At 38.5% G+C, this 14039-nt stretch overlaps 1 protein-coding gene across 1 annotated transcript in view; it reads left to right on the top strand.

The window, feature by feature from the left end:
- LOC103738756 overlaps nucleotides 1-14039 on the top strand; it is an 88532-nt gene that overhangs the window by 26138 nt on the left and 48355 nt on the right. The window contains exons 8-13 of the mRNA XM_029566325.1: nucleotides 3456-3564; nucleotides 4666-4951; nucleotides 6238-6405; nucleotides 7703-7795; nucleotides 10877-11019; nucleotides 12817-12920. Coding sequence (XP_029422185.1) covers nucleotides 3456-3564; nucleotides 4666-4951; nucleotides 6238-6405; nucleotides 7703-7795; nucleotides 10877-11019; nucleotides 12817-12920 — 903 coding nt within the window. The remainder of the gene's footprint in view (nucleotides 1-3455; nucleotides 3565-4665; nucleotides 4952-6237; nucleotides 6406-7702; nucleotides 7796-10876; nucleotides 11020-12816; nucleotides 12921-14039) is intronic.

The raw sequence follows: 14039 nt of genomic DNA, 5'->3' as shown, positions 1-14039 counted from the left end.
TTTTTTTTAAAGACTATTCAAAGTGGCCTATTTTAAGGACATAAACTAATGCTCGAGTGAATAATATCACTTGCTCTGCAAGCAGGAGCCCCTGAATTTGTATCCCAGCATGCACACGAAAAGCTGAGTGTGGTCAACCTTGTACCTATAATCTCAGTGCTGTGTGGGTGGTAGGTGGTGGGCGGTGGGTGCTGGGTACTGGGTGATGGTTGGGGCAGAGGCAGGAGGATTGCTGGGGCTTCCTGGCTACTACCCTGCAGTGAGATTTAAACATGTTTTTCTTTACTGAGTTCTTAAAGTGGCGTTCTTATTTAGTTTTTCTCATTGCTTGAGGCCCAGCAAAGACAAGCGTGTTTTAAATCTAGAGCAATGACATGCCTTTGGTTACAAATGCAGGACGAATGGGGTGTCTGCAGGAGCAGGGAACATCAACATAGAAAACTTTCCCCCTTAAGGGCCATAAGGTTTAGCATATTTCAGTGCTCCAAAGTTGGGCATTAGGTGGTGGTGCATGCCTTTTGTCCCTGCAGTAGGGAGACAGAGGCAGGCAGGCAGATCTCTAGGAGATAGAGGCCATCCTGGTCTACATATCAAGTTCCAAGTCAGCTGTGGCTACAGAGAGGTCCTGTCTAAAATCAAACAAACCAAACCAAACCAAAACAACAACAACAACAACAACAACAACAACACACACACACACACACACACACACAGAGTTAGGCATTAGGATAAATACATTGGCTGCCATGGAGACTACCTGCTTCTCCCAGTGACATGATTTGGCCCATCTTCCCTGTGAGCTGGTGGCTGTTCCAGATGTCCATCACCTCAGCCTAGGACAGGAAGAACAGCTTGCAGCTGTGAACTGATGAAGCCGCTGAGGTCTGAGGGTGTGACTGGACGGTTTGCAGATGTGATTAGAGCTGTATGCAAGACTTTCAGCTAATTGTTTCCTCAGCAAGGAATGGACAGAAGATAAGGTTTCCCAAACTAAAAGGGCATTTTCAGAAAAGCAGCGGAAAAAAATATTCATGTGTGTGTGTGTGTGTGTGTGTGTGTGTGTGTGTGTTTTAAGTGTGTATGTGTTTTGTGCAGAAGTGAATTTGGAACACATCTTTCAAGAAAACTAAAACAGCTTTCAGCTTTATCCTCTTTCTGTTTCATTAGCTCAGTGTGATAGAGTTTGTTACATCCCACCTTGTACTGCATTGTGACCAGAGTTACATATGAATTTGCATCAAATCCATCTGAAGTGACTATTACCTTTTAATATGTATCATTTTCATCTAAGAAGTTTCCTTTTTCAACCGCTCATCCACATTCTTGTAAAGAACTCTAAACTTCTTGGCTCTCTCTTTCTCTCTCTCTCTCTCTCTCTCTTTCTCCTCTCTCTCCTCTCTCTCTCACTCTGTCTCTCTCCCCTCTCTTCTCTCTCTCCTCTCTCTCCCCTCCTCTCTCTCTCTCTCTCTCTCTCTCTCTCTCTCTCTCTCTCTCTCTCTCTCATTATGATGTAGACGACAGACCAGTCAGAAAAAGGAAGGAGCTCAAGAGAAATAGGAGGTGGACAAGAGAGGACAGTGACCGTAAGATCAAAATGAATACATTACATACATATGAAGATGTCGTCACCAAACACATTGTTGACATAATCAATACATGCTAATAACATAAAGCAGCAAACAGAGGTCAAAGAGAGCTGCTACACTATTAGACTTTATAGTGACTTGTATTGTCTGACTTTCTAAAACTAAAGTTAAAATCCTATAGTCAGTTCTTCTTAACTTTTTCCTCCTTATCCACAAAGTGCATTGTTTGGCCCCATCTCTCCCGTATACACTGTGGTCACAGTAATGGACAGAGCAGGTCTGGAAGTCATGCTTGCAGACTAAGCCATGTCAAAGGAGGCAAAGTATGTAAAACATGTGAAGAAGCATGCTACATATTTGCTTACCCTCCATCCCGAAGATGATCTATCCTGTCACCAGAGATAAGGATGCAAGTTAAAAATACCTCAATGTACTTAATATTTATCTGAGCATCATGATTTAAGTCCCCAGGTCTGATGCCACAAGGTAGATTTTCCAGAGCAGCTGTGGCTCATCGTTGTAAGCTTCCCATGTCATCACCCTGCTCATGTAGATCTCTGCCATCTTCTTCTAAAGACCTGCACACCTGCTGTGACATGGATAGCGAACTGAGCTCAGTGTGTGTCTTAGTGAGGCTTTTGGAGGCTTGAAAGTTCAACGCCAGGTCACCTCATCTTGTTTGAGGGCAGCAAGCAGACAGGTGTGGAGAGTCAAGAGAACAGGAAGGGTGGACCGCCTCATCATGAGTGTTTTGTGCTTTTGCTTTTTTCTTACAGAGAGAGGGTCTTACTAGTACCTCTGGCTGACAACTCCCTGTGTAGAACAAAGTGCCTTTGAACACTTGCCTCAGCCTCCCAAGTACTGGGATGACAGGAATGTGCCACCATGCCAATTGATCAACACAAATTTTGATGGTCAGAAACCATATTCAAGCATATGTGTGTATATATATATATAAGTATGTTTGTATATATTTATGTATATATATATATATATATGTGTGTGTGTGTGTGTGTGTGTGTGTGTATTATATAGTCTTTTAAAGACAGGGTCTCTCTGTTGCCCCAGCTGACCTGGAACTTGATAAGTAGACAAGGCTGGTCTCAATCTCAAAGAAATCTGCCTGCCTCTGCCTCCTGAGTGTTGGGATTAAAGGCAAGTGCAACCACATCTGGCTGCAAATATATTTTTTGAAGTCTAAGAAATCCTATCTACAGTGCTCATTGCATTTAACTATCCCAGGACTGTGTTTCCCTCAGTGATCAAGTGAAGAAGCCAAGGCTTGAACGTTCAGAGTGATTTGTTCAAATTTCTACTACTAGGAAGGATTTGAATATTAACTTCCAATAATACGATTTAATCTTCAATAAAAGCCTACCACATATTTGCCAGGTTATGGTCAAGCACTGTTTATGTATCTTTAATCCTCACGGCAACCATGAGGGGAAATAGCACTGCCAGTGTGCTGTGGTGAATCCACGACTTCAAGGAAGTGGAGACTTAGCTGAAGTCACCGAGGAGCTCAGGCTGGTATTTCCGGTCTGGTAGTGTCTCCTCAGTTTTGGAACTCATGCTTTCATCTTTGTTGAAAGTCCAGGCCCTTTTGAGTCTATATTCTGTCCATTGTCTATGTACTGAGAAATTCCTTATTTTAAAGATATGTCAAGAGTAGAAAAGACATGCCCTTAAGTTACTTTACCTTTGAATGGTCTCTTCTTTTGGAAAAGGGAGACAAAACCACTGCCAGTTTGGGGAGGTTTCAAAATGGTCCTGCATCACACGGGGCGTCCTCTGATGGCGGAGTATCTGCCATTTCCTCAACCACCGATCACCTCTGATCCTCTCTGACAATAACTATTTATTCCTTAGGTTTACGAACAAGGCTCGGGATCTTCTAATCCTGGATGAGGGGATGGAAAAGAAAATGCCTAACAGCAGGTATTCTGGAAGCATCCACACTCCATCTAAGGACCTATATGTACACTGTTGAGATGTATTAATGGCTGGACTGTATTTAGGCTGACCTCTGGTGTGTGCTGACAAGTGGCAGATTTGAGTGGTGACTCAGAGATCTAGAAGATTAAGAACCATGTAAGGGGATAGAAGCAGGTCAGATGAGACACAGCCTAGAGTAGGTCCTATGTTGAGAACATGCAGTAGTCTGGAGGAGAGTGTAGTTGAATATCCATAAAATGAGAAAATGCTTATTACTTAGAAAACAATTGATCAACCTGGGCTGTAAACCATCTTTGTATAGAGCTGTACTCCTCCTGGTGCTGAATTGGCAGAGGCAGGACCCTGAGTTTGAACAGCTTGTGCACAGAGTAATTTGAAGACCATTTTCAGTGACATAACAAGACCCTGTGTTTAAAAAACAAACAAAAAACCCCGGAACAAAAACAAAAACATTAAAATAAACAAAACCCAAAGACTAAGGGTATGGCTGAGTGGTACAGCACTGGCCTCACAGGCCCAAGGCCTTGAGTTTGATGCCCAGCACCACTGCATACAGACCAATACCAACTTCCACAGTAAACACTACGTATAGATAAAAAACTGGAAGCCCGGCATGGTCATCCCAGCACTCAGGAGGCAGAGGCACGTTGATCTCTGTGAGATTGAGGCCAGCCTGGTCTCTACAGCAAGTTCCAGACCAGCTTGGGCTACACAGAAACCATGTCTCAAAAAACCAACAAAACAAGAAAACCTGGAAGAATAAACCAAGAATTTCAGAGTCAAATGTGAATGTTTTAAAGGCATTCCTAAAATACACTGAGCTGCAAGAAACGTAATTCAAAAAAACTGAAGTAATCTGTCTCTTTAAACAACAGAGGATCTCTGACAGTTGGTAAAGTGTGGAGATAAGGACCATACTCACACCATTTCTTACACATAAATATAAATATATAAATGTTTTAGTTAGCTTTTCTTCCTAGTGTTTTCCTGTAAGCATCCTCGATTTCTGCTAAAGATATTGGTGCTTTTTGTTTCAAAAGACATGTTCCTTTATCTGCTCAGTCTTCATCTACTGATTTTGAACATGTTTTTGGCACACGTCAAGTACTTATTTCTAATGTAGGACTATGTAGCTGGTTACCATCTTGACTTCCGTGACAGTATGAGCTTTCATCACATAATTTCCTCTTCTCACTTTGGTCACGTGGAGGGGCAGAAGATTTTGTGCTGGAGCATCAGTCAGTGGCCACACACTTCTGCCTTTCACCTTGGAGCCTCTGAGGGGCTCAGGACAGAGAGCCTGCTTGTCCTCACTGGGACCACTTCTCTCCACCGGCATCACTGCCTGGCTGAGATTCAGGTAAAAGCTGTTTTTATTACTTCAGATTTCCAGACGGTGTGGCAGGAGAGTGAGACTGTCAGGGAAGCTGTCTTTATTGGTCCTGTGAGAACAGCATTAGCTCTGTGAAAACTGGAGTTCACGTTCATGAAGAGGCTTTTTCTCTTCCTTGATGTGCTATGGGTTTTAATGAGTTAAGAGAACAAGGAAGAGGGATTTGTGGAGTTACTGACTTTTGAACTGGGTTGAATGATTTAAATATTATCTTACCTTCCTAGAAGAATTCTGATAGGAAAGACTCTTTTTCTAAAGAAATTAAGAAAAATAGAAATGTTAAAAAATTTCATAGATTAAAATAAGTTGACAGGAATACATGAACAATTTGTTTTCCATATTACCTGTTTATTAGACCTCGCCTTCTCATACTGATTAATATAAGAATAAATACAAATTTTAGGTATGTATTATTTAATTATTTCTATATTGGCATCCATTATCAGGTGAGTCCGTTATGGACATTAGCTAATGAATACCTATCGACAAATTTTATTTTACATGCACAGCTCTAGAAACATCATTGACGACAATATTGTTGACAAAATGTTCATACGTATAGAATCATTCATAATTAAAAATACAGGTGTTTGGGCTTCACCTCAACAGCTATTTATCAAACATATAATTCACATTTTTAATCAGTACTAACCTTTAAATAACAATTTTGGAGGTAGCATCTATAAAAGTCTCATAGAAACATATGTAACTCAAAAGACTACAAGAACATTTTCACACTTACATGTTTATCAGAATATATGCATTGATAGTTTAAAAGTGTTTCTGTTTCCCTGGTGTGGAGGTGCATGTCTTCAATCTCAGCACTCAGAAGGCAGAGGCAGGTGGATCTTTGTGTGATGGAGGCTAGCCTGGTCTACATAGTGAGTTCCAGGCCAGCTGAGGCTACAGGGAGATCCTGTCTCAAAACAAATCAAAACAAAATTAAAAGAAACAAAACAAAACACAAAGCAAAGTTCTTCTGTGTTTTAAGGTGTTACCAATTTTGCCTGGTGTTTTTACGTAGGATGAATATTTGGAAGAAAATTGGCTGTGTCAATAGTGCAATGATTTATTAGCAGATTTTAATATTCTTTCCACATTTCCTAATTATTGTGACTACTAGAAGTATAAATGACATAAACAGAAGTATCAAAAGACTTTTTACATCTTGTATAAATCAGGCTCAGTTCATATGATTCAGATCCTTAAAGAATCAGTAATCCTTTAGCAAATCCACCCCTAGCCACTCAGTGCATCAAATCCTGGTATGTTCCTAAACGTTGATATTTTAACCTTTTAAAGAAAGAAAATCAACTCAAGAGCTTACACCAAACACAGCTTCACCTACTCCCAAGATGAGCAACCAGGAGGTGATTTACACAACGGTGAGATTTCTTCAGTCTCCTTTAGAGTTACAGAACAGAGTAAGATCCGGTGATACTGAAGGGCCCAGAGAAGCTGACCACAAAGGTAGATGAATTCTGCTTTTTATACATTGTACATGTTTGACGTTAAAATCAGTATCCTGCCTGCAATTGGGTTCTCGGCTGGTACACAATGGCCAGAGTAGAAGAACAATGGTCTTTTTGTTTTAAGAAAATGTATGAAGAACTGAATAAATTACTTTGAATTTGAGAGACCATGAGGATGGTTTTACTCAAATCCATTCAAGAAAAATTCATGAACCCTTAAAGTAAATAACAAACTAGACTCTGAAGTAAAAAGTATGTGCTAAAAATTAAAAATTGCTTTTACTTGAACCAAGTACATCTCTCTCTCTCTCTCTCTCTCTCTCTCTCTCTCTCTCTCTCTCTCTCTGTGTGTGTGTGTGTGTGTGTGTGTGTGTGTAGTATTTTAACAGGGTCTCCCTTGTCCCGTTTCACTGTTGGTCTCATAGAGGTCCAGCTGCCTCTGCCTCCCTGAGGCAGGCATTAAAACTGCACACCACCACACCCAGCATGAACCAAAAATGTTTTAAGGGTCTTATTTATCAAACTTTAATAATAACAAAGCACCCAAAATTGTTGAATCAGAGTTCTGTTTTCTGTTCTTTATTTCTGTCTACCCTTCTAATATTGTCACAGTTAAAGTCTCAGTTGAAAACTTACTTCTTTACATAGTGGTGATCAAAAGTATGGCTTACAAACACTAAAGGCCTCAAATGCACAAGGACAAATGCAGTATTGTCTAGAGAAAGTAGAATTTATGGAAAAGAACAGTAAGTTGATTCTGTGATGGGCCCTACCGCAGTTCTGCTGCAGAGTATCCACCACTGCCTACAAATTAATTTCTCAAGAACGTTCTCAGACCTTTCCTTCCTCTGTGTGCTTGGTTGTGATCTCTTGGTGGAATGCACACCTCACATTCTAGTTTGGATTCTCCTATAGGCATCAGGCCTATTGTTTTCCATGCTCTGTGAAAGATGCACCATTGGAATCCTATAGACCCAGGCCAGGCAGCACATGACTGTCATTCTCTCTGCTTGTGAAGCTGAGTGGGGAAGACTGAGAGGTCAAGACCAAAATGAACAATAAAACAATGAAATCCTATGAAACTGTTCCTGTGCATGGAATTTCCACGATGGATGTATGTCAGCCAGAAACCTACAATATTGGAACTGCAATTTCAGTCAGTGTGTAGGACGGATCTTTGTAAAATTTTACAGATGATTGTCTCTTTATTTGCCCTGTTTTCCCAGGTTCTGGTTAGTGGCAGGTCAAGCTCTTTCCCTGGTGATGATTTTCTTGCTTTCTTTTGTTTATTTAAGAGTGCACAGTGCCCTGGCATCGTGTCGCTGTGGCTCTCGGGGTCCTTTGTTTACTTCTGCTGATGGCAGTCATAGTAGTGTTGGTGACACAGAGTGAGTAAATGAAAAACATCTTTTTGGTTTAAGTAAGAACATTAGACACCAATTGTGTAGTACGAACATGCTCCATCTATTGTCTGGTCTGTAATCACAGGATGTGCCAGCGGGAACTGGACATCCTCAGAGGCCCACTTTTCTTTTCCTGGGCACATCATAGTGTCCTTTCCTCTCACCTGTGAAGATGACTCTGGCGGCTGTGATGAGCTGCCTTATTTGACTTTATGCATAGCAACATTCCTTCTGATAGCCGAGGACTGAGTGATAGTCTGCCTTCTGAGCTCAGATCACTGTGAATCTGATATAAACATTCTTTGAGGAACAGCTGTTCAAAAGAAATTATAGTTTTCTTTAGATCTTTTCCTAAGTTTATTTTAAAGACTGGCTAAGGCAAAAGAATAAATCTGTATGTGCATGTTATAAGATCTTTAGTTTAAGCTTTATTTTATACTTGAATTCTCACAGTTTTAGAGAGAATTACTAATAGGCTGTGATCAAATACAATTCCATATCCAGATAGTACTTTTTCCTACTATGACTATCTCAAGTGTTCCAATACTAATTCTACCAATTTTTAACTGTTTCTTAGTTCAGATTTTCATGGTATGGTAAGTGTTGACAGACTGAAATTTTTTTTATTTTCATACTTACTTGATAATTTTGTGTTAACTGTGATAAAAATGAAGGATTAGAAAAGTAAGGTATTTTCACCATATTTTTTTCTTCAGATATTTATTTCACACGTTAAGTTTATGATACTGAAAACTCTGATGTTTCTATTTCTGTGGTGAGTTATGTGAGGTGTCATTTTCTAAATGTTACAGTACTATTAAAGTAATATATGTGTTGGCTTTCAACACAAGGCTTTTTTTCTTTTATTTTAAATTTCATACCTTATTCCTTATGAGCATTTTTGTGCTTTCTATCTGCTATAATTTTAGTTCAAGTACAAAACAAACTGCAAAAAAAACCTGAAAAACGTCAGTGAAGAGTATTTCAACTTGCAAAATGATCTGAACTTAAGGGAAAAAATGTTGAAAAATAAGTCTATAGAGTATGAGAGTCTCAAAAACCTAACAGAAAGGAAGAGATGTCATGGGAAAAATAAGATCATTTTAAATTGTTCAAAATCTACAGGTATGGAGGAAATCTTGAATAAAATACCAAATTTATTTTGTATTGTTTCTTCTCTCAAAGTTTTGAGACGTAAAATGCAGTGTATGAGCTCGTGACCTGTGGGTTCATGGGCAACGTGGATCTCTTAAATATAAGTGGGTTTCCTTATTTCAGGTGGAGAACTGGAGTCTCCCAAACCTGCTCAGATTAGTATAACCTTGTAGTTTCTAGCTCTCAGGGGCCAGTCTGGTAGTCTGCTGCCTGTAGGAGATGAAATAGTGTCTCGTCTCCCATGAAAATTCAGGTCATTTTGCCCCTCTGAGCAAATCCCACTTTATTTGTGACATGGACTATGGAAGTTGTCAGTAAGAGTGTATTTACTAAATAATTAGGGTAAGAATGACTCAACGGCTTTTATATGAGTGCAAATATAAAAATACTTGTGTGTGTGTGTTTTCATTCTGTTTTTGCTGCAGATAGTTCACCTATCTGTGACTGAAATGTCCTCCCTGCAGCACATATATGAGCTTTATCATAGTATCAATAACTGTGCAGCTCTGTGTAATGATGACAGTAATCATACCGAAGAGATGATGATATGAAATATCAATAAACTTTTCTATTTTGCATAGTAGCTGGTTATCTTTAATTCACTAATCAATAATTATTCATCACTTGTTCAGGATTTAGTTTACAAAGAGCTTTGTGTAGAATCTCACTATTCTATGATAGCAGGAATTTATTATCTTCACTATTAAATGATCAATAATATTTTAAAAACCGGTATACTATATGAAAGGAAAAAAAAACTCCAAAAATAATGCTCTTGGCATTTCTGAACTAAAATTTTTTTAGTTTATAATGTTAAAATAGCTTTATTATCTGTATATAAGGGCATAATGCTATAATCCAAGCAATTAGGAAAAAGAGGCAGGAGGATTGCAAATTTATGATCATTGTGGGGAACACAGCAAGTTCAAAACCAGCCTGAGCTACCTAGTCACCTAAGAAAACAAAGGCTGGACATACCATGTACTAGTAGACTCTTGTTATTCCACAGAACTATCTCAATTTTATTTTGCTATTATTGTTCCACAAAATGGCACATATTGTAATGCATTCAACTTGATAAGTTTGGGAATACAGACATACCAGTGAAACCATCACCACAATCAGGAAAACAGACTAACTTCCTCAAATGCTTCTTCATCTATCTCTATTTTCCTTTTATGGTAAGAACACTTAACATACATCCGAACAAAATTTTAAACGAATGGAGTTTGGACAACTTTGTGTTAAAACAACTCTCTAAAATTTAATCATATTGTGTAACTGAAACTGTCTGAGCCAAAACTGTTCAGTTGTCCCTTCCTCTAGTATCAAGTGCTTTAAGCCTCTGCTTCTTAGATTATGGCTGTGGTAGAAACTTCCTATGAATGGACTCATGAAGTATTATCCTGTGCCTGGCTTGTTTCACTTAGCATTATTTCCTCAAGTTCATACACGTTCTCACATATGTCAGGATTTCTCTTTTTATGGGAGAGGTGAGAGACAGGGTCTTAACTCTGTATCATGGGCTGGTTGGACTCAGGATGGTGATGATCTCCTGCTTTAGGCTGGGTTTATAGGTATGACTGACAATTCCCAGATGGATTTTCTTCCTTTTAAAGGTAAAATACTATTCTTTTATGTAGGTATGCTTCATTTTCTCTACCCACGTATCAATGATTGGACATTGAAGTTTTGTTGTATATATTGGCTTTTATAAACAATGTTACATGGGACATGGGTGTGCAGAGATCTCCTGGAACTCTAGAATTTTGATTTTCCAGAGTTATAAGGTATAGGAAAAGCTTAAGTTTAAAGAGTTGTGAGATTTTATTTAGTTATAGAGGCTTAATAAACTCATTGCTCTAACAGAATACCAGAGTAGAGTCTAATGATTCACCTTCAATATTTCAGGCAAATGCTTTGAAGGACATTGGTTCTGTTGTGGCACAAAATGTTATTATTTTATCATGGACAGTAAAAACTGGAATGGATGTAGGCAGACTTGCCACGAATGCAGTTTATCCCTTTTGAACATCGATGACAGTGATGAACGGGTACCGTAGACTCTAAATGCACTTTATTTTGTTTGACTCTGTGACCCTTCAATAGTAAGATGCTGAGGCCAGGGAGGAGTTTAGAAAGAAGACCATTCAAGTGCTGTGTGTTTTATCTGTAATATGAGATATATATTACATACTGGGCAGTTTATTTTCCCAGGTTACTCTGACCTGCTACTTTGTAAGCATTCAGCACACCGCATCTATTAGATAAGCCTTCTTAATAAGGTTGCAGTTGGGTCTTTGCAATAGCCTCCCTTCTAAAGGAGTCTACAAGAGAGTCTCACAGAGAAGCATGCTTTCACTGGATCAGTTTAAACCTTTGGCAAATTCAGCCTGCCATCAACAATTATTTATCCTCATAGAATGACAACTAAACCTCATAGACAAAAGTCTGGGTTACTATCAAGAAATTAGATTGCTGGGAAGAGGTCAGTGTATGTCATTTACTAGCCAGTTTATTGTGTAAAGTAATTAACGTCTGTAGTTCTATCTGCAAACAGAAATGATAATAAAGACCATGGTAGTCAAGGCAGTTTTACCAGTAAGCCCCATGGTAGTATTCATTGCATCCATCCAAAACATTTACCTCAGTATTGTTAAGTGCTGTATAAAATTGTCTTTCCTTGAAAGAGAATTACTAAAAGAGAAAATATAGTGGCCTTGATACCAAACTCTCTGTTAAGTTTATTACTAAACAGAATGTATGTTTTTAAAAAATTCACTTATTTTAATTTTCTGTGTATGAGTGTTTTACCTACATATATGCAAGTGTACCCATACGTGCAGTGCCTAAGGATGCTAGACAAGGGTCCAGAACTCCTGGAACTCAAGTTACGAACAGTTGTTGGCAGCTATGTGGGTGCTGGGAACTGAACCTGGGTACTCTGCAAGAGCAGTCAGTGCTTTTAATCACTGAGTCATCTCTCCAGGCCCAGAATGTGTTTTTTTTATAGAGAATAACTTGCAAGGATCATCCCGAAATCTCTATTTCCTTATAAATGAAAGTGAGGTGAAAATATCCCAAATTTAATAGATTTTAAAAATTATAAGTTAAAATAATTGTTAATCCCAAATAGTGAAATAATTTTCCAATGATGCAGTCATGTTGTTAAATTAAAACCTGTATTTTAAAAATAATCAGTAATTTAGACTTCATGGCACTGTGATAACATATTTCAGTCACATTATAACACATTAAAGTCATAAATATCTCTCCTTTCCTTCTTGTTCTTATGTGGTCTGGACGTTGAGCAACAGAAATGCTTCCTCTGTGAAAAACAGAGTTTTGATGCACTTTTTTCGTACACACTGTTCATCTTAATTTGCTTTGACGATCCCTCCTGTCATTCAAGATGATGCAGTGACCAATTCCCTACAGCCCTTATTCTTCTGGAAAAAGAGTTTAAATGGTTCTTTAAAGTATCAGAAAAATATACTGAGACAGATTTGTCTGTGCACTTGGAAGCCAGAAGCAGGAGGATTGAGAATTCAAATGTAGAGTGAGCTACATAGTGAGAGCACATCTCAAAAAAGAAGTCATGGTCACAAATTGATTAAGGAATTGTTAGATACCTAAACTTTACCTCTTATTACTTGTGAAATAGATACCAAGTTTGACTTAACTGTTCTACCAATGGAAAATCGCTTTAGAAAATGAAAAATGGAGGGTTGAGGGGAGAGAGGACAGGGCAGCAGAGAACTGACAGGAACAGCCCTCCCTTTCCTATTGTTCTGTTTAGTCAGCTCACAGATGAGAACTTTATCATAAGATGCATTTTATTTCCTTTACAGGACTTCCTTCAGTCCCAGGTTAAAGGAACCAGTTACTGGATTGGATTATCATATGATAAACAGGAGAAGAAATGGAAATGGATTGACAGTGGCTCATCTAACCTGTGAGTTTGTGGAACCATTCAGACTCTAACACTGGTGTGGGAGCTGAAAGGACCTTATAAGAGTGCCCTAAAATTTCACACAGCTTTACTCATGTCAAATGGAGGTCAGTGGTAAGAGCAAGAAGAATAAGAAAGTATCTGAGCAAGCTGTTTGAAAAGGAAGAGAAACAAGCTTATGGGTCCTAATAGCAATATAAGCAATGGAATGCCTAACAGAAGCTTTGAAGTATGTTCTAAGATGCACGGCGTCAATCCTAATAAAATTTTTAAGATGTGTGAAGTGACTAGATATGAGTTTTAGTATCCCCCACACTCATATGACACATATAGGTAGTTTTTATGTTTATTTACAAATATTCAAATAAATGCATGCACACACACTTATGTATTTGTACTTCCCATTTATGAAGTTCACATTTAATTCTAATCTGCTCTAAAACTATTTATTGATGGTTTTAGAAATATAATTATACTTTTGTTCTTAGGAATTCTGTATTTGTCTTTAAATAACTTTGCTAGCTCTTTATATTTTCAAATTCCCTTTCATATTTTTTAATAATCAGCTTAATTTTCATTATTTTGTTGTAGTTGGTGTAAGACGGGGTTTCCTGTAGAGCAAGGTGGCCTTGAAAGCCTGGTCCTCCTTCCTCTACCACCCAAAGGCTGGGATGACAGGCCTGTCTCACTGTGTGTGATCTGCTGTCATTTATGTCTTGAAAGATATTATATATATATATATATATATATTTCATACTAGGATTTTGTTGTGATCAAGTGGCTATTTCTTTTAAATGAGCTTAGAGAAAAAGAAAATCTTTTAATGATGAATTTATGATTAATATGTCTATATTCTGTAAATTTTGACCAAAAGGATTTTTTTTTGGCCTTTATGAGACAGGGTCTCCCTGTTACCCCAGCTAGCCTGAAACTACCTATGTAGACCAGGCTGGCCTTGAATTTATGCAGATCTGCCTGCCTCTTCCTACTGCATGCTGGGATCAAAGGCAAGCGCCATCACGCTTGGCTTTTACTAAAAGAATTTTTTAAAAAAGAACACGAGCTGGGTATGGTGGCACACGCCTTTAATCCCGGCACTCAGGAGGCAGAGGCAGGCAGATC

Source organism: Nannospalax galili, unplaced genomic scaffold (assembly GCF_000622305.1).
Source record: "Nannospalax galili isolate Female #2095 unplaced genomic scaffold, S.galili_v1.0 scaffold859, whole genome shotgun sequence".
NCBI lineage: Eukaryota > Metazoa > Chordata > Mammalia > Rodentia > Spalacidae > Nannospalax > Nannospalax galili.
This window is presented reverse-complemented; position numbering and strand designations above follow the sequence as displayed.